The sequence below is a fragment of the Lactuca serriola genome, chromosome 8 (assembly GCF_051521515.1).
Source record: "Lactuca serriola cultivar US96UC23 chromosome 8, Lser_US96UC23_V15, whole genome shotgun sequence".
In the NCBI taxonomy this organism is placed as follows: Eukaryota; Viridiplantae; Streptophyta; class Magnoliopsida; order Asterales; family Asteraceae; genus Lactuca; species Lactuca serriola.
The window spans coordinates 134,446,400-134,468,575 of NC_136415.1; the positions used below are offsets into that span (position 1 = coordinate 134,446,400).

Sequence of the window (22,176 nt, forward strand, 5' to 3'; positions counted from 1 at the left end):
GAATAGAGAAAAAAAAAATCTAGCTTCCACTTTCAAGAACTTAGAAGGCTGGAAAATCCATGCTTCGCCAAAGAAGGGGAACGAAAAATTCATGCCTAGTCGGAGAAAACGTTGGGATCCAGCAAAACCTACTATAAAGAGTTGTATTAGTATTTTTTTTAGAGTTGTATTAATATTTTTTTTAACAATTTCAACAAGTTTAATGATAAATGAAATAAAAAATAAATTTAGTTACTGTTTAAAAAAACATACACACAAAAGTTAGTTATCTCGTTATGTTTTTGCGTTTTGTAAAATGACCGTTTTATACCAAACTCTAAGTCCGAACAAAAAAAAGACCGGATTAATCTTGACCTCACGATTATTATATAAATCTAAAAAAAATATTTCGTAAAAAATCCTTAAATCACGCATTTTTCTCTGCTGCTTCTCTCCCTCAAGGCCAACTATAACGGATAAAAGTCCACCAACGTCAACGCCATTGTCATAACTCAAAGCACCTCTCTCTAGAATTCAGGCAAGAAAATGGATGAAGATGTAGGTGGAGAAGAGTACCTTTTCAAGATAGTGGTGATAGGTGACTCTGCGGTCGGCAAATCCAACTTATTGTCGCGGTTCGCGAGAGACGAGTTTGATCTGCACTCCAAGGCCACAATCGGTGTGGAATTTCAGACGCAGGTGGTGGATATCGACGGCAAGGAAGTCAAAGCCCAAGTCTGGGACACCGCCGGTCAAGAGCGCTTCCGCGCCGTCACCTCCGCCTACTATCGCGGCGCCGTCGGTGCACTTATTGTTTATGACATCAGTCGTCGTACTACTTTTGAGAGTATTAAGCGGTGGCTTGATGAACTCAACAGTAAGTTTTCACTTCATTTCTGTTTGCTAATCTGTTCAAAATTTTAGTCAATTTCAATGGCGCCGAATACTCAGCTGAACTGTTTCATCGGCGTTCATTCAAATACAATTATTAGGGTTTACTTAAATCTCCATGATTTTTCATGAAAATTGCAAACCGATTTAACATATCCGTGATTGAATATAACTAAATGAAACTTATCTGCTCAAATAGAGACTGCCTGAACATCCTGCATACTTATCAAACTATCTATAGTGAACTGGTTTTTCGAGCATCGAGGCAACTTTGAATGTTTAATGTTACAGCTCACTGTGATACAACGACAGCAAGAATGTTGGTAGGGAACAAGAGTGATTTGGAGAATATTAGGGACGTGAGTGTCGAAGAAGGTAAAAGACTTGCAGAAGAGGAAGGACTGTTCTTCATCGAGACATCTGCGCTTGATTCTACAAACGTGAAAGAGGCTTTTCAGATTGTTATCCGTGCTATCTACAACAATAGCAGAAGGAAGGTTCTGAATTCTGATTCCTACAAGGCTGAATTGTCTTCTAATCGTGTCAGCCTCATCAATGGTTCCACCAGCCGTTCTTCCTGTTGTTCTCGGTGAGTTCTTGAGTGTCAAGTGAAGCCCTGTTTTTGTAGTGATGAGCCAACATTATAATTTCTATTTGGATTTTGTTTCTTGTGTATGAATTTAAGGTTACACCAAATGTTGTATTCCTAAATCACATATAAACACCATTTATCTCTCCTTAATGATACATTTCATTGCATCTCATTTCATGCATATATCTGGCATATAGGGTTGGATTATAGCTTAAAACATTTAATAAGCTTCGACATAATAATGAACTAGCAATAAAAATAAATAAATGTATGTTCTTAACTCCTCCCACTACACAAATACAATCTACAACTTATGATTCATGATTCATCCACCACCAAAAATCTAACCATAAACTAAATAGAAAGCACCAATAACAATAAATCTATTAAGGTTTCCTCAATGCAGAAGCTGCCCCCATAACAATGGCCATGACAAGTCCAACACCCGCCCCAACAGAAGCACCAACAGCTGCAGCTGTCAATGAGTTTGCCTTTGCCATCGCCTCTCTACTCCCATCAGCTCCCGATTCTCTCCCTTTCGATAATTCCACCATAAGCCTCTCTTTTGCAAGTTCCTTCCAAAAATAGAAACCAAATTTCAATAACAGAATCTGAATTTTCAAGTAAAAATTTAATAAACAAATCATAGAAATATGATATGCCAAAAGTTACCTCCAAAGCAACCTCCTCATGGTTACGAAGGACACGATGTACAAGCTGACAAAGGGCACTGACACCCTCAACAGGAAGAATCATACTTCTCTTCTGAAACGAGCGTCTAACTAAATTAATGGGGCCAGCAATCAACTTATGAGGACCCAATTTCACATCAGGATCTATAATTTCTTCAGTTGCAGGACTTGGCATAACATATGGACATGAATTAATGACTTCAGTTGTGGTTGGATTTGCTTGATACGCATCAAGAACAGCTTCAACTGCTGGCTTTTGTTGGTGAGCACTTACAGAAAATTTATTTGTGATTGCAAGGACCCATGGGATTCCAAGTGCTTTGGCTTCATCTAATAGAAATGAGAGGGATGGTTGGCGTGTTGATGTGTTTGATTGTAGTGTATACCATGGGATTTTATGTGATAGATTGTGGACTAAAATTATTAAATCGGTTTTTGTGTTTATGTCACGAATCCCCATCCATAATTCCTTTTTGAAACGAGCTGCTTCCTTGTTCAGATCCTGTATCACATATGTAAAAAATATCAAACAAGGACTGTTTTCCATGATAAGGAGGAGGGCGTTTATGTCTTTTGCACAGACCACAGAGTCCTTGGAATGGTAAAATCCGTTCCATCAAACATGGAATTTGAAAGAATATGACGGAATTGAAAATTGCCCATGGAATTGAATCTTGAATTCCAATTCTGTTATTAAAAAACATATATATATATATATATATATATATATATATATATATATATATATATATATATATATATATATATATATATAAGGACCTGTAAATCTACTCCTGCAGAGTCTGTAAAGCATAAACCACCAGCAAACCCTTCTTTAACATCAACATCCATGGGAAAATTTTCAACACTGGTTGACATATTTGCCCTTCCTTGATCTAATATTGCCTTTAAAAGTGAAGTTTTGCCAGCACCCTACACAACCCACCACTCAGGCCTTGTTACAGAAAATAATAAACAATGGAGTAAATTACAGAATCGGTCCCTATGCCTTTTGATTTTACCTTGTTTAGTACAAAATTGAAACCCTTTGCAATTTTGACCCTTATTTCAATGTTTCATATCAATCTTGGTCCTTGGAACCAAACTCACAAAGTTGGAGAGCCAAAATTGATATAGAACTTAAAATAAGGACCAAAAGTGAACAAGGTCTCAGTTTTGGACTAAACATGGTAAAGATAAAAAAGCACAGGGACCATTTCTGCAATTCACTGTAAAAGATGAGATTAAAACTTTAGACATAAATACCTCAAGGCCAACCAAGCGGACCCTACGGGTACGAACATGAACCTCTTTTGAGATGGTGGAGAAATCAGTTGTACAAAATACAACAAAGTCACTTAGACCTTCAGGGCACATGAATTTCCCCAATTGATCAACAGGGTTTAAATCCATAGAAGGAAAAGCTGAAATTAATGAATCTGTGGTTATTTGATTCTTTGGAGGTTGTTTCAAAGGTCTCCCAACTAAAACCCTAATCTTTTGCATCCCTGACTTGACTCCATCATCCGAATGATTATTATTATTATTCGGCCCAGAAGGGAAAGCTTCAACACTTGTTGCACACCTGTATGTTGATAATATTACATTATTGGAAAGATATTGGAAAGATGAAATAACAGTAGACATACAAAATTAAAATGTGAAAAAGAATTGGAAAAGAATAATACCAGTTACCATTGACACGAGCTTGAACTAGGGTACATAGGTGCAAATCAACACCAGTAATGTCTACTTTGATAGGCTCAATGTTCTTTTCACCAGGAACACCATTCCATCCAAGGGGGACAATAGAGGTGGCAGTGCATATAATAGGAGACTCCACAATGTGTCCAAGCTCAACAGTGTTAGCAAGTGAAATACCAAGCCATTTTTGTAATTGAGGAAATTGTTGTTGTTGATCCATTCCCAAGAAGGATGAAGAGTTGTCTCTCATGCAATCATTGTAGATTCTATAAAAAAATGAAGGAAAGATTGTAAATTTGTAACCATAAACCATATGTTGGTTTTTGTGTCCAATTAATACCAGTTTGAAAGATAAGATAGGGGTACCTTTGGAATCTTGACCTATATGATTTCATGGAATGAGACTGAAGTCTTTCCCTTAGTTCAGCAATTATGGACTTAACCTGAATATGTCTTTGCCAAAACAAAGCAAACAAAATGAGAAATTCAAGAAAAGGGATTTTTAACAAAGTACCAAATGTTAATCTATATGAATAACAGAATATAAATCTTACCGATGTCAACTTTGAGTACTCTGCACCGGATAAAAACTCCACAGACGAATTACCCAAAAGATAAAGCTATGAAAAAGATAGATAATCTCCATTACATCAAATAATATATAATAAGTTTCTTGACTGTTTTTGTATATAATATGTAGAATTTACCTGTCCAAATGGGACATATGAAGGCAAAGCAGGTACTCTATGCCATGCCTTACGTTTATTAGATGATTTATCTTTTATTGTTTCATATGGATCTCCTTTATCTGTGGTGGGATATGGTTTGAGAGAAATGCCATCAGAATCCTCTTCAATCTCAAGAGACTGTGGAGCATCTTCAGTGTCTTGGATTGAAGATGTTAAGTTGGAATCAGTGGTAGGATTCACAGAAGAACCAAATGTATTGCCAGTGTATTTATTAAGTTGTCTTCTCACAGCGTCTATAGGTACAAGTTTGGAAAGTCTCCAGAAAGAGTTATGTACAGGTCCTAAACCCAACACTAACTGCTCTTTTTCATCCTCCTTAACTTTTGCCTTTTGTTTCTCTGATACAATGTCAACTGGAGGTACATAGGAGTGTGCATTGTAGTGATGGAAGTATGCAGGGGATAATATACGGGGGACAAGATCCTCTGGAATGCAGTAAGTCTTGAAGTATTGCTGCCACCCTTTCTCATTAACATAACTGAAACAGAAGATTGTTTGTATAATTGTATGTCAGTAGTTATATGACATACCACATACACCAACATTAAGAAACCATAAGACCTACTCTCTTAAGGCAGCATTGCCAACGGGAGGCTGGGAAAATGTGATACACTTTACATGAACTTTTTCATGTTCTTTTGATGAAGAAGCAGCTGCAATCACCCTCAAGATAGCAAGGGTAGATAAAACAGCAACCTAAGGGAAGAAAAAAAAATGTAAAAATTTTAATATTTGAAGAAGAAAGACCAAGGACAATACAAACTTACTGCTCCACCAAGTGAATGTCCACAGAGAACAAGTTTTCGTTTCTTTTTCTGAGCCAGTTTATATAACTCCAAAGCAGGTATCCCTTTGGCACGAGACATGAACCCCTAAAGAATTGTTCAAAATGTTATCTCACATTTCCATGTTACTGGGTGATTGATTGGAATTATGTCTGAATGATAAAAAGGCAGCAACTTTACTTTACCCGATGAGCAGCAGGTTTAGTTGAAGTTACTCCTTGAGGCTTTGCTCCAAGGGTCTTCTGGCTGTCAACTTGAGGCGAGTTTTTTGTTGTAATTTCTTCAGTGTCTTCTAAAGCATCATCGTGGAATATGGCACCTTGAAGTATATTTGCATCAGCCATCATATCCCTATTAATTACTCCAAAACAATAAGAAAACTGTTTCTCTAGAAATAAGAGTCATAAGAGCAACATAATGTTATGTTAACAGTTAAAACGTACTTGTATTGCTTGGTTCCAATGAAGGAAGCAAATAATGTGTCTCCTGTTTCTGCTAGAAGATACCTGTACAGACATGCCTAAACATAAGATTTTTATAGGTGGTATCACAACAATGAAATACCGCTAATAATAACCCACCTGTGAGGGACATGATCTGAAGATGGCTGGATGCGCTCCAAAGAAACAACTTGACCATCAAAGTCCGCTTTAAATTTATTCACAGCTTGAACCAGTTCAGCATCAGGTCTCTGTAATGACAATAGTAAGTATTATTATGGTACATTAATATCCCTCTATCATCAATTTCAAGAATTCACAATGATTCCAGTATCAACCAAAGGCAGCAAAAAGGATGAAAAGAGGGAAATGGGATTGAGCATACCAATTGCAAAAGTAAAATGCACAACCGCTCAAAGAAATTGATTAACTCAAAAATCACAAAAGCACACTCGGAAACGTAGAGCAACATACACACCTTGTAAACACACTCAGAAAGCACCATACAGCAAAGGATATCCTGCAAATCCGAAAGAGAATCGGCCTTGAGGGCGATACAAAGATTGTGAAGTTGCGTCTTCCGAAGCTTATACTCTTCTTGCATTCGTTTCCTGTGTTCTCTCCCTTTTATCCAAGGCCATTTCATAGCAACAGGCCATTGTTGTGGCCAAGTGACCTTCAAGAGCTTCGTTCTTTGGTCTCTGATCCATGATTCTACTCTCTGTTGCAGAGACTCCATTCGCATAGACAGTTACAGCTTAAGTGACATCGGAACCCTAATTTGATTCGCCGGAGATGGATTTATGAATTGCGACGGGCATAATGTCGATTTTTGCGATTGCGTCTGTAATTCTACAAGATCCGGGAATGTTATCAGGAGAAAAGCATATCCGGATCGGAGTGAAAGTGATGAATAGATTTGACGGTTTCTGAAAGCTTTTATTTGTGTAGCCTGTTAACGAGTTTCAAGTGATTTTATGTAAAAATCTTGGATTTCTTTTTTTAAAAGTATTGTTTGAAAGTACACAAGTGAACATTTAAATCCTTTATTTTAGTTTTAAATAAAAAGAAGTATTTCAAACACTCTTTTAACTTTTAAATACTTTCTAGTATTTTTATATTTATTTATAGTTTATATATATATATATATATATATATATATATATATATATATATATATATAGTGAGATCGGTTGAAAACTAATAGTTTCCCGATAACCCGAGAACTAAAAGTAGAGCGTTAGATCGAAACGAATTCATTAAAGGCATGATCGTAATTTTACCGATCTCATTTAATGTTTATTTTTTTGTGTTATTGACACAATTAATATAATAAATCAAATTTCATATATTTTTTTAAATAATTTTTTTTAAATGGAGATTTTTTAATATTTTTCAGAAAACAGGAATTTAAAAAAAAAATTGAAAAAAATTAAAAAAAAAACTGTAATTTTTTTGTTAAAATTGATTTTTTTTTTAAATTGCAACTTTTTCAAAAGAAACTGCAACTTAAAAAAAACGGCATTTTTTTTCAAAAAAAACGTAACTTTTTCCAAAAAAAAAACTCCAATTTTAAAAAAAAAAAAAACTACATTTTTTGAAAAAGTAAATTTAAAAAAAAAAAAAAAAAAAAAAAAAAAAAAAAAAAAAAACCTAGCATATTTATTATTAAATAAATAACCTAATTTTAGGTCTGGCAATGGAGCGGGTTTTGACCCTGATCTGACCCAAACCCTTAAGAATTATATGGGTTTGGAGCATAGTTTTTGATTCGTTTACCCGTTAACGACCCATATCCGCTAACCCTTTTATTAAAAGGGTCGGGTATGGATCATCACTGATCCGCTCCGATTATAACCCGCCCCGTATAATTTTCGAATTATTTTTTTATATTTTATATTGCTTAAAGTTTAATCTTAATTCCAATCGAAAGTCCAAAGGGAAAATGCCAAAGTCCAAACTGTTTATAAATAAGAATCAAGCAGTCAACTTCTAGACTTCCAGTCTTCTACTAAGAATTATGATGTCATTTCATTTATATTTCATCAAGCAATCATCATATTTCATTCATAAATCAATAAATTCATTCACCAACTGAAAGATAATTTGTCATTGCTATTCTCTATCACTACAATTGATAGTAAAAAATAAATCAGAAGTTACTACACTAGTGATTTTTAATTCCAATCGAAAATCCTTAAGTACGTAATGTGTTTTTTAAATTAACATTTGTTTTATTTAAGAAATATTATTTTATGAATTAAGTAAAATGTGTTTGATAATTCAAAAAGCCTATGGGTTACGGGGTGGGTTTGGATATCCATTGATTCGGTGGATAAGGGAATGGATTTGATTATTCGAAACCCTGTGGGTTGCGGAGCGGGTTGGGATCGGATTTTGAAATTTGTTAAAAGGGTTTGGATCAAGGTCGATTCGCTCCAAACCCGCCCCATTGCCAGGTCTACCTAATTTCTTTTAACTAAAAAAATCAACGTTTTAGGTGTGGTGCTATATGCATATTTTTTCAAACGCATATATGCATATTTCTTATACTATAATATATGTAAGTAATCATAAAAAATCTTATTTTTATTAATCAATCTATAAATATAATAGTACAAGTACTTTGTTTGATACAAATAAAATATATAAAAAAAAACTACAAAGATTCATAATGTTATAAATTTTCATATTTTCTTCAATTTATCAATTTTTGCATCTTCAAAATTTTCAACAAATTCTTTCAAATCTACCAAAATATAAAAAAAAAAATGATTAATGCAAGAACACTCGTAAAAATGCATATGTATATATCATGTAATATTCACATGCGATTATATAATGTGATATTCACATGTGAATGTATCTTTTAAAATTCAAATATGAAATTCACAAGAAAATAAAAACAAAGAACTCTCACACAAAATACATGTGTGCATATAGACGTAATTCATATGTGATTCACTCATGCATTACATATGAATTAAATGTGATTCATATGTGAATCACATGTGATTTATATGTGATTTATATATGAATCACATGTGACTTATATGTGAATCACATGTAATTCATATTTGATTCACTTGTGAATTACATATGTGAATCGCATGTGATTCATATGTGAATCACATGTGATTTATATGTGAATCACATGTAATTTATATTTCATATGTGATTCGCTTGGGAATTACATGTGATTCATATGTGAATTACATGTTATTTGTATGTGAATCGCGTGTAATTTATATGTGAATCACATGTAATTTATATGTGATTTACATGTGATTCATATGTAAATTACATGTGATTTATATGTGAATTACATGTAATTCATATGTGATTTATATGTGAATCACATGTGATTTATATGTAAATCACAACATCACATATATTTCATATGTGATTCACTTGTGAATTACATGTGATTTATATGTGAATCACATGTGATTTACATGTGTATACTTTTGGCCCCTGAGTAAAGCTGATTTTGCAATTTTGGTACCAAAAATAAAGTCTTAGTATTTTGAATTAGGTATCATATTTGCAAAAACCAACTATATTCATGGAGCAAATTTGTAACTTGTTCTAAGGAAAATGAATTTACCTGCTAAAAGAGTTCGGTTATCAAAAGAGTGTGACTCAACAATTTCCTAGTTTTCATAATCCAAACAATAACAGCATAACCCTGCAATATATTTAAAAAATGTGGTTATAACTTATGAATTCATCTTTATCAATCCTAACAAGAACTGTTAGAAATATTTAATAAATGAATTTACCTGCTAAACATATTATGTAGTAAAATCTTGAAATGAACATACCCTCAATGTACCACGTGATTGAAGATTTTCCATCAGCCGTATGACTATATGAATTGTTTCAACCAAATCAGCAAGATCACTGATAAACAAACATGATAAAATTATAAGAAAATGATGAATAAAACAAAAGGTAGCAATATTAATTCTAAAAAAATACGATACTTTTCTATTTGCAAAAAATGTCATTTTAAGTAACAATTTGCACTTATCAAGCAAGACCCCCTTGCTTTAAGAAGCATGTATTCATTAATTGTTGATTATACATGCTTACTTATGTCTTCTATAATTGACTTGTGATATAGAAACTGTAACACAAAAAAAAGTTACTTGTTTGACTTGGACCTCTATCATCTCCTTGAGTCAATTATAGGATATTTACAAGAAAATAGTTGTAATTCAATCATAACAGAAAAGAACCAACCTTTTTGGTCGTTTGTGTGTATTAAATGTCTTGATCAAATTAAACATGAAGTAGGCCATCCCTTGATCTGTCTAATCATAAAATAACTTGTAAAGAAGAACATGTGCAGTTTGAGGCTCCCTAGAATTATCTGGTGACATCTTAAGCACCAAATCTAACATGTTTATCTACAAAACAGGAGAAAAAAAAACTTAGTAGTTTTAACTAAAGCTCCAAGAGTCAGCTAAATATAGAAAACATCAAAAAACACACCATTATTTTCATGAGAGATTCAGCAACATAAAGAAATTTGTAGTCATTTGTCTCCTTCATACCATCAAATGCAGAACGCCACTTTGATACAACAAGTAGAAACATTGGCTTATTCATTGTTTCAAAAATTGACCCACATATATTTGCTTCAAACAATGTGCTTTCAGCATCATGATCTTTAGAAGATTCAGATACATTGACTTTAGCATCAGGCTGTTAAAGCATCAAAAGCCCATTAAAGAAATACATATTTTCAAGCCTTTTGAGATGAAACCATTAATAAAGATCTCACCTTTGAAGCAAGTAACTTGTGATTCTAGAAAGATATAATAAATTCAGCAACTTGGAAGAATATAACAACATCGATGTTTTCAATAACATGGTGTTATTTCTCAATATCCTCACGAATTGACTGCATTAACACTGTTAAGAATACATATGGATTGATTAGTAATGAGTAATGACACCACGGATAACAACATATAGTTTCATTGAGAATACAGTAATTACCATTATACCCTCCTAACAATAACTGATTAGTAAAATCATGGAGCAACCAAAGGATATTCTTATTTGTTGTTGGCATTCTTCTACTCTCCCATGGCATCTTTTTTGATGAATCACGCTGGTTTTTATGACCTAATGAATCATGAGAATCAGAACAAGGGTTTCCTTTAACTAAAACTTTGGAGCCATCATGTATATAAAGTCAATTGATAAAGTGAGTAATGAATATTTGAATGGATCCACAGCTAAATGAAAAGCTTTTACCATAGTAACTCGGGTGAATGATCCACTAAACTTTGATCGAGCACCAATTTTTAAAAGAATTATTTGCCTTCTTTTTTCTTTTTTTTATAATTAAACCTAGTTGTTCACTGTAGTGAAGTTGAAATGCTAAATTAGAGTAATGAGCAACAAAGAAATTGCACATGAGAATGAACTTACTGGAGACGGAGTGGATGATGAGACGACCTAAACGAAAACTCCACTGCATTTTGTGGTTAAGAATTCAGATTTGAAGGATCCTGCATTTCAACGATCCACGTAGAGTCTTCACCTTACTTGATGCAATGAATAAGGAGACAATTGACGGAGGAGACGATGAATTTCGGATCGACACCGCCATCAGTGTGGTGAGTTCTGAAATGCGATGAAGATGAAGATTTATGTGATAGCAAAGGAATACAGGTAATCAAAATTACAAAGATCCATTAATAAATCATAAATAAATAATCAAAAGACAATCAACGATTTCAAAATAGTTTCAAGAAACACAATCAACATGAGGCATTAGATTCTAATTAAGGATTAAAAGACCAACTTGAGTTGATTTACGATTGCTTTTGATTGCCGTAATGCATAACAAATTCCCCAAACTAGATTGATTTAGAGGAAAGAGATCGATCAAAGCATTCAAATCGAAACAGAAGGCGAGAAATCGATTCTGATTTGTAGATGTAGGCGATCGGATGAGATGGAGGTGGTTGGTATGATGATGCGATACACGGACGCTACGAAGACGATGGAAGCCGATACGTACAGACATTTTCATCGGGATAGAGCAAAATTTGTGTTTCCTATAATACCCTTGCACTTTTAAGTTAAGATACCCCTGCCTCTACAAGTTTCTATTTATTTACAAAAATGTCACAATGCATCTTGGCCATTCTTTTTTTTCGATCAACGCTCCACTTTTAGTTCTCGGGTCATCGGGAAACTATGAGTTCTCAAATGATTGTTCCTCTCTCTCTCTCTCTCTCTCTATATATATATATATATATATATATATATATATATATATATATATATATATACACACACACTAATAGAATTTTATATTAAAATATAGATAACTATATATCATTAAAAGTAATTAAATATTTTTTTGAACGAAATCTTAAGTTAGTGTTAATACTTCAATTTTTGTTAGCACCAAGTATCGAATCTTATCCCCATTCTCCCATGCTAAAAGACTAAGCCTCAATTGGGTTATTCCCAATTGGCAAAAAATAAATAAATATAAATTGATTAAAGATATAAATATGAATTAATTTTCAACTTAATGAGATAACATGTGAAATGTTTGTCTTCATAGGTCCAATCTTTTTTATTTGATTAGTTATAAGATAAGCATTTTTGTTAGTTCTTTCTAACAGAATGTTTTTGTTATTTTTTCAATAATGTTATATTATTTTTCAAAAATGTAAATAATATATTTGCTATTCATATCTTATTCTTTAAGAACGTTATTTATGAACTTTTAATTCATATCTTATTTTTTTATTCTTACAAAATGTTATTTTCTTACAATAATTCTACCACTTAAATCATTCCTTAACCTTAATATCTACAAGAATGTTTGATTATTTTTTAAGTTAAATTGTTTCTTAATTCTTATTCCCTACATTATTTTTTAAGAATTCTTTGTACAATTGAAATTGGTTAAAAACCAATGAAAAACTTGAAAAATACTATGTTGCCTTTTTAATTTTTTTTTTATAATATTTTTTGTAACACCCGTTTTCCAGGATAGATCGGTTGAAGACTTGAGAGATTAAAAGTGCGGTGTTAAGGAAAAACACTGTAAATATCTTTGGATCATGACACGTGTCCATCATGCAAAGGAGTACGGTTACGTGGCCAATCTCAGACGGTGAACACGAGTACGTTAGGCGTACTCCGAATTTTCAAACTTCCAAAATTCATAACTTTTGCATACGAGCTCCGTTTTTTACGTTCTTTATATCCACGTGTAGGTGAAACTATGATCTACAACTTTCGTTTGGACTATGTCGGCTAATTTTGACTTTATTTATAAAGTTATATTTTTAACAGGTCAGGATAGGAAAAGTCCGTTATTAATTTACAACTTCTTCATCCGAAGTCCGTTTTCGTCTGTCTTTTTACCGTTGAACTACTATCAACAAGATCTTCGATTCTCATTTAGGTTGTTTCGGCTAAAAATCACTCGATCTAAAATTCGAGTTTCGGGTTGCATACTGCTATGTTAAATCTTAGAAAATTCATAATTTCCTCATACGAAGTCAAATTTGGACATTTATTTTATGCACGCTCTCGGTTTAACGAACACTACGACTTTCATTTATATTGCTAAGGACAAAAAGCACTTTATTGTAAATTCACTTTTTACGTCATACAGCGTCGTGCCGATTATATCGCAAAACTTCGACAGGTCATAACTTCTTCGTTATAACTCGGATTTCGGTATTCTTTATATCTCCGGAATCCTTATTTCAACCACTACAACTTTCTTTATAGATATCGAGTTCATCTAATATTTATTTTCGATGCTTATTTTTATCCTTAATTCACTAAATTATAATAATTAAGTATAAAACATATAATACTCAAATAATACATTTTATTATTTCAAAACAAATTACAAATGTTGACCTAGACTATTACATCATCATTAATGCCTAGCCTAGAAACACCGGCGTTACAATAACTAATTATAGTTTGAAACCTAAGATTGATTATTGTTAGTATAAATTAACATAAGATAAAAGATTAAGGTTTAAACTATAAAATAATCACCATAAAATAGATTTCGGTCCAAGGAAATCAAGAACCAAGTAGTTTTCGGCCATGTAATCCAATTCAAATGGAGTTTACGGTTGGAACAAATCAAGAACAAGAGTTTTCGGTCAAGCATGACCGAAAACACCCTTTAATAGGTCAAAAACTCAACCAAAGGTCCATTAGTGGACTGAAAACCCAAGGCATAAGGCCCAATATGAACCGTAAACCACCTTTATATAATTAATTTCAACCGTGAACCAAATTCATTTCGCAAATTTTCAATCGTAAGCACTTCCCATTGTGCTCTCAAGTATCATCCGTAAACAACATATATTCAAGAGATTTCTACCCAGATCTTCTTATTTTCACCAAGAACACCAAGAACATTCATCCATATCTTCAAATCTTCAAGCTCCAACCGAAAACACCCAAGAACACACAGAAAATCCCATTTGTCCACCAAATTAAAATTTCTAAATATAAATCGAAATTGTTTCTTCTTTCAAATGCCTATTTATGCTTAGTTCGACTCTTTGCAGATGCTTCAGTTCATTACAGGGTATACATATAAAACTATAATTGTATAGTTTATGAACCACTACACTATTTTGCTAAGTTCAATAAACATTACAAGAACATGCATTCAAACTATAATAGGTATAGTTTGCGAGACACTACACTATTTACATGCTCAAAGAACACTATACAGAAACAAGTATATAAACTATAATAGGTCTAGTTTATGGAACACTACTCTATTACACTAATTCAAGGATACACTACTAAATAATTATTTACATTACAAAGTACACTACTACAAGGTAATATATACAGTTTCAAGTATAAGAGAACACTACTACACTACACGTAAACTAGTTAATACAGAGTTATGAGGCACTACTTCGGGGTACCCATCAGGGTACAGTACTAAGTCCTATAAATTATAACTAGAGTCTCCTGGAGGGAGAGCGTGAATTTGTGTATAGATCTATACGGGACTGACAATCCTGCACCTGAGCTGCTTGCAATAGCTAGGCCGACAGGCCTGGGGTGACAAATGTCATAACATTCTGACGCCTGAAGAACGTCGTAGAGGCCACTAGTCATATCAAGCATGGTTTTATGAAACTCACAATATTATCAACTAAAACGTTAGTTTACGGGATTAACACTACTTCAAATGGTTTCATCTAAATAATGAAACTATAGTACACTAGTTTACACTACAGGTAGTGGATTTTGGGCACTTATACAATACGGTTTTCATATAAACACTACTACGAGCACTCCCACAGACACTACTACAGAGTATACTAGTGCAATGTACAATTTCAAGAAACACTCATGACATAGTTTTATTTATTAATAAGACTACAAATCACTATTTCAGACTACAACTCACTATTATAGAGTACACTTCACTATTTCAAAATACAATAACTGCATACATTTTGGACTTAAGGTTTAAGACTACATTTCAAATACTAAAGAAAATATTGGATTTTCTAGAAGTACACTATAACATTTTCAAAGAACAAGAACAAGCTTTCCATCTCAAAAACATACTTATGAACTCACCAACTTAAATGTTGATACACTTTCAAAACCACTTGTATTCTCAGGGAACCGGTAGACAGGTACACCAACAGGTTTTGAGAAGACGGGGATCATAGAGTCGCGTCTTTTATACTTTTCTTATACATTTTTGATGTCATAAAAACTATGTATTAAACATATGTAAATACTATATTTTGTCAATGTAATGGTTGTGTTTGCTTTGATTACTATTATGCAATTGCTGTGATACTATACATGATGTCCTCCGCCCCCGAACGTTTCCGCCATTCCGGTTTGGGGGTGTGACAGATCTGAAGTTACGGGATTATATATGTAAGGGTTAAGCTCTTAGTGAAGATTTTGGCATTATGCTAGAAACCACGACGTGGAGGTGCTCAGCTGCTCGACTGTTTTGTCCTTAATTGGCCATAATGTGGCAAAGATCTTGTCACGTCATGGGTGTCGTGGACTTGTTGGCCGTTGACTTTTGACCAGTTTGACCTTGTGTTTAACCTATAGTTTTGGGTTGTTGAACAGGGTGTGTTCTTTGATTGGGTGACTGTCGGTTCGCATGATTGTTTAGTGCGAGGATTTAAGAGGGTTGCAGTGTTATCCAGTTCTGCATTTTAGGTGAGTTTCCTCACTATACTACGTGTTACAGTAGGTATCCTTATGTCTCAGAATATAAGAGTAGTAGTATACTGGTTAGAGTACTAGTAGGTTAGTGATCGTCTAATAGAGGGCCTTAGGGGTTGTATGTAGTCACGTAGGATAGCCTGAGAACTCTGGACCTAGACTTTCTTGCATGTTCCTTGTTTGGTTGTGACTCTATAGTGAGATCACCTGTTTGAATGTCTATCTCACCTTTCGTTACATATAGCCATGCATTCCATGTAGATTTGTCGGTAGTGGCATAATGTACTATATGAGGCTTGGTATGTGGTAATGTACTATATGAGGCTTGGTATGTGGTAATGAGTTGTTAGACAGGCAGAATAGTGTAGATAGTTGATTGTTTTTATATCTTTACTTGATTGTTGGTTTGTTACATATGTCAACATAGTGGGTGGTGGATTGATGTGGTCCTGCTTTGTGATATAGGACAAGATACTCAGGCAGGCCGTCAATGTGTTGTAAGCCAGGTGTGGATCAATTGTATGTTAAAAGATAGGGGTTCAAGTGTACTGTAGGCCTTACGAGGTGGTCCAGTCAGACTGTAGGCTCAGGAGAGCGGTCCAGGCATGTTATAGGCATTACGAGGCGGGCCAGACAAACTGAAGTCTCATGTTATGGAGAGAGAAGGGAGGAGGGAAGAATTTTGGCCTATCTCTCTAAAGGTATGAGTTTCCGAAATTGCTAGGCATAGGGTCCTTTATATAGTGGTATAAGGATGTCATGGATAACCATAATCTGTATATAAGAATAATATTTCAAATTGGTAATCATCTAATTTCTTTTTTATCCATATGAGATAATATAGAAACCCTAAATTATCCCCTAGAAACCGTCCACCCTCTTAGTGGAAGGTTATGGAGCATTTTGCTCAACTATTGAACAATTGCACTTTAGACCCTGTACATTTAATTAATTCCATTAATCCTGAAAAAATTCCAATTAATTTTTGATTAATTATTAATTAAATATTATTATTTCTAATTAATATATTATTCTCATAATATATTATAAATTATTTATTTTAATTTATTAATCAAATAATAAATCAACTTCTCTCTCCAAAAATCATCATGTCTGATTGCTAGGTTTGATGACAACCCAAAATGATTGTGCTACTATCAATTCAAGTTTATACTAATTATAGTTACGAGCTTAAACACTTAATCCAACAAATATGACATTACATTCTTAATATGCAACGCCCCGATTCTCAGGTATTGTTTTAAATAAAATTTATTGGGTTAGGCCCTACTCGACGAGCTGGTTGCCCTACTCGTCGAGTAGCAACGGGTGGGATCGCGAGTTAAGTGACCTACTCGAAGAGTCCATATTGGGACTCGGCGAATAGGAGCTGGCAGATGAAACCCTAAATCCCGGGGGTTTCACCCTATTTAAAGGAACCTTAGCCTCCCTTGGGCCTCTTTACAGTTCTAAAGAGTCCTTGAGAACCCAAATACATGTATGTGTGTCCATTGTGTGTTTGAAGCTTGAAAAGAGGATCTTTGGAGGGAGAAGGCTTGGAGGAGAAGGAGATTGGAGCAAGTAGAGTGTGGGAATCAACACTTATCTCAGTTATCATCTTCTAGAGGTACCCAAATCGCCATTTTCCTTGTAGATCTCTTCTATTGGTTGAGTTTTAGGGTTTTTGTGGAATATTAAGTTGGTAAGATGAGCTATGGGCTAGATCTGAGGTTGTAACTTCAGATCTGGACCCTCTGTGGGTTCTAAAAGCATAAAGTTATGGTTTTGGTCATGATTGAGGTCCCTCTTGAGCATGAAGCTCCATTAAGAACTTGAAATAGGCATTTAGAGCCTTTATAGCCATGCATCACGTAAAGTTTGCAACTTTACATGATAAGCATGTCGTAGAAGCTTGGATCTGTGATTTGGAGCCGCTGCATGGCTCAAAACCAGTCTGTATGGAAAGAGGATTGAATGGACTCAGCGAGTCGCAAGGTTGACTCGGCGAGTCTCATGAAGATGGACGTGAACTCGACAAGTTGGATGAACAACTCGGCGAGTCCGATGAAGATTTGCCATAGACTCGACGAGTTGAAGAACAACTCGGCGAGTCGGATGAGTTTTCTCCAGGATATGTATGTGTGTGCATCCGTTGAGTTGCAAGGAGGAAACTCGATGGATGGCTTAAAGTTTGATCGAGAATCGAAGGAACTCGACGAGTCACCCCGATGACTCGGCGAGTTGGAATGTGCTTCAAGGAACTCGACGATTTGAAGTCAACATGGACTGTTGACCTTGACTGAGGACTTTGACTTTGACCAGGGGTTGACTAGTGGGTTATGGAGTACCTTATAAGGTTAAGGACTTATGAGTATGTTGTACTATGGTAATAAGTGGGGGAGCTTGTGTCAAGTGATCCGAGAGTTGGAGTTTACCTTTCGTGTCGACATATGCAAGGTGAGTTATCCTCACTATATCGATAGGGTCTACGACACCAAGGCTGACCCTTTAGTTGTTATGGTTATGGTATGCTACATGTGGTTATGATCTATTAGATCGAAATCAGGGTAGACAGTATGTTAAGCTCTTATGATCCGTAGGGATTGGTATGTTAGTGACCTGCCAGGTCGGTGCTCTAGTTACGAGTGAGTTCTATGATTGATGAACAGCGAGATAGATATGTTTGATGTTTGTGTATGCCAGTATATGATAGTTATATGCACATGGTTAGTTGCTTGTTGGTTGGGTTGAGGCGGTCCTGCTTTGTGCTGAAGGCCAACATACCCTATGAGCGGTCCGGGGAGACTGTAGGCCCACGTGGCGGACCAGTCATGCCGAAGGCTCGGGATAGATCTGTTGGATTAGGTGTCTAAGCCCATAACTATAATTGGTATGTACTTGAATTGATAGCAGCACAATCGTTTTGGGTTGCCCTCAAACCTAGCAACTAGACAAGGAAATTATGAAAGGAGAGATATTAATTTATTATAAGATTAATAAATTAATATAAATGATTTATTAATATGTTAAAAGATTAATATATTGATTAGAAATCATAATATTTAATTAATAGTTAGCCATAAATTAATTAGAATTAATTTTCGGGTTAAAAGTATTAATTATAAAGTGCAGGGACTAGTTTGCAATTATCAGATAGTTGAATGGAAGGCTCTAGAACTTCCTTGGAAGGAGGTGGACGAAATCTATAGGGGAATCCCTAAGGATTTCGTCCAAGAGGGCTTGGATAAGGCCTTGGATTAACTTAGGCCCCAAGCAAAGGAGTATTAGGGTTTTCCCAAAACCCTAGTTCCTCAACTATATAAGGAGCATCCCAGCTCCTAAAATCGGCAACTCCTACCTTGGAAAAAACCCTAGGCCGACTTTTGCATGCCCTACCCTCTCTCTCCTTCAAGTTTCCTTCCTGCTAGTTCTTGGGTGTGATTCCATTAGAGGCATTACATTTGTGGTGCTAGGCTTCCAAGAAGATCAAGTTCAAGAGGATTATCAATTGTTTACTATAACAATTGAAAGGTATGTAACTCTTAAACCCTAGTTATTCAATTTTGAAAATAGCCTCTATCCTCTAGGGTTCTTGTTTCCAGTTCAAAGTTATATGTTCAATAGTTAAAACATAGATCGAAAGTAGGTTGCATGTGAACTTATGAATTGTTTTCTAGTTTATTTGTTTTACCTAAAACCCATCAGTGGTATCAGAGCCATTGTTATTTTAAATTGAATTGCTATAATAGTTGAATTGAAAATTAGGGTTTATAGCAATTAAACCCTAAAAGTCCAAATTTTCGATTTCTAGGGTTTTTGGTTCAAAGGGTTTTCGAAAAACCCTAGCCTCCATGAACCCTAATCGAAATTAGGGTTAGGGTTTTGGAAACCTTAGCCTCCTCCCTTGATTTTCGAAATATGCTAGAATAATTAGGGTTTTTTTGTTTTAGATAATAGTTGCCTTATTGGATAATTGAGAAAAATAAGGAAATTATCTGTCACACCCCAAAAACACGAACGGCGGAAACGTTCAGGGGTAGAGGACGTCATGTACAGTATCACAACAGTGTAATATAATAAACAAGCAACAACATCATCCATTTCATTATAAGTAGAGTTTCAATACATGCGTGTTCTTTCATAATGTACAACAATAAAATGAATAATCAAAATAAGGCGAGTCTTGTCTGTGCTCCATCTTCTCAAAAACCTAACCACCGCACCTGTCTAACTGATGACCTGAGAATACAAGTTATTTTGAAAGCGAGTATCAGCTTTAAAGCTGGTGAATTCATAAGAAATTAAGTGTCGTTGTCTTGCTTATGAAAATCTGTTATGAAGGCCATGTAAACCTTTAAATGAAAATGTTGAGGTAAGTATGAAATCCCTAGAAAAACCCTTATTTTCTAATAGTATGAAATGTAGTCTTCTACCAAGACCCGAATGTTTTGTAAGTAAAATGATAGTTTTCCTTTGGTTGTTTGGTACTAAAGTACTTAGTCTAACTCATCGTTTATGTGAATATATCACAAAATAAAGTAAAATAGGAAAATGATATGATAGTCTTCTACCAAGACCCTAATGTTCTGTTATGACTAAGTAGTCTTCTACCAAGACTCGAATGTTTTGTAATGACTAGGTAGTCTTCTACCAAGACCCGAATGTTTTGTAAGTAATATGATAGCTTTTCCTTTCTATTGACTAGTACTAGAGTACTTAGTCTAACTCATCGTTTATGTGAAAGTATCACAAAATAAAGTAAACAGGAAAAATATAATCATGTAAGTGTTAGCCGGAGGTACTGGTGCTAACAAGACGAATGTAACTGTTATCCCGAGGTACTAGGGCTAACATAATACATATAACCTAATGAACATCTGAAGATTGTCCACTCATCCTCTGTATCGGCAGCAGGATGGAGGGAGGGTTAGTCCCCGCATCGATCTCTTAATACAGATCGTCAACCTAATGATCCTCCGAAGATTCACATCTCATCCACTGTTGCAACAGTGGACAGAGGGATGGTTAGTCCCGTCACTGACTACTAAATAAGTGACAACCTTAAACATCCGTAGATATTCATCGACCACTGGTGCTAATCAGTGGGATTCGGAATGGTCAGTCCTGCCGAATTATCCCATTGAACTGGGGTAGGAAAGATAATTTACACAGTAAATACTAATAAATCATCCTCGTAGTTCTAAGTACAAGTATCCAGGTAAGTAAATACAGGATAATGCACCTAAGTAACAGTCTTCATGTATGGTATTCATGTAAGTGTGTTCATGTAACAGGTAAGTATATGTAAACATATTCATGTATCAGGTAATCCTAAGTAAGTGTACTCATGTATCATGTAAGGTATTGGTATGGACTCGTGAATGAACTGACTCTTGTGTGATTCCTTGTAATAGTAATAATGTTTGATATCTTCTGACTATCCCTATGATAGCTAACTGGAAGGTAATTGGTTGTTTACGTAGGTTTATGCACTCTTGCTACCCAAGAGTATTGGAGACTAAATGAAGGGTGAAAACTATAATCCCTAACATATATATGAACATATGCGCATAAGTATAGTTTGATTCAAGAAGGTAACATAATGGTTTTGCAAGATATCTAGGAGTTTTGAACAATAATTAAGAATGACTTGATGTCATTTTAATAAATATTTCAAAACTAATACTTTTGTTATCAAGGTATTTTAAGATAGAAAACGACTTCATGTGTCACCTTTTGAAATATGTGAAATCTACTGAGTGAAAACACAGTTATAAAATACATAAGATTGATTTAATAACATACTGTTTTCTACCTGTATCCCCGCCCCCCCCCCCCCATTAAAACATTTAAAATCATTTAAAACATTGATTAAGGGGTATGAACTCACCTGTTGTTGGTAGTTCGGATGAACTGGACGGCGTAGGATTGCTAGGTGTCAAGTGAGGACATGTACACACACTACGATCCTAATGAACATATATTCGCACATATATGCACTCAATTAGTATCAAATCACCATTTGATAATGTTAAGACATCCTAGACATAATAAACACTTTATATAAGTGTTTTAAGCCCTAAGGATTTCATCTAAGCTATTTGTGGG

At 34.6% G+C, this 22,176-nt stretch overlaps 2 protein-coding genes across 2 annotated transcripts; one reads left to right on the forward strand and one right to left on the reverse strand.

Annotated features, from left to right (window-relative positions):
- The first annotated feature begins 399 nt into the window (after positions 1–399).
- Positions 400–1,634, forward strand: LOC145069819 (ras-related protein RABA5b-like). The gene is made up of 2 exons (XM_079016765.1): positions 400–856; positions 1,162–1,634. Exons 1-2 carry the CDS (start codon positions 526–528, stop codon positions 1,461–1,463), a joined length of 633 nt encoding a protein of 210 aa, XP_078872891.1. The 5' UTR covers positions 400–525; the 3' UTR covers positions 1,464–1,634.
- Positions 1,635–1,698: 64 nt separating this feature from the next.
- Positions 1,699–6,790, reverse strand: LOC145069818 (lipase class 3 family protein). Its single transcript, XM_079016764.1, has 14 exons — positions 6,311–6,790; positions 5,974–6,083; positions 5,836–5,898; positions 5,578–5,743; positions 5,375–5,479; positions 5,173–5,303; positions 4,566–5,085; positions 4,413–4,478; positions 4,225–4,301; positions 3,843–4,124; positions 3,421–3,739; positions 2,935–3,087; positions 2,135–2,656; positions 1,699–2,037 (listed from the first exon to the last, which is right to left on the reverse strand). Exons 1-14 carry the CDS (start codon positions 6,575–6,577, stop codon positions 1,849–1,851), a joined length of 2,970 nt encoding a protein of 989 aa, XP_078872890.1. The 5' UTR covers positions 6,578–6,790; the 3' UTR covers positions 1,699–1,848.
- Positions 6,791–22,176: the final 15,386 nt, after the last annotated feature.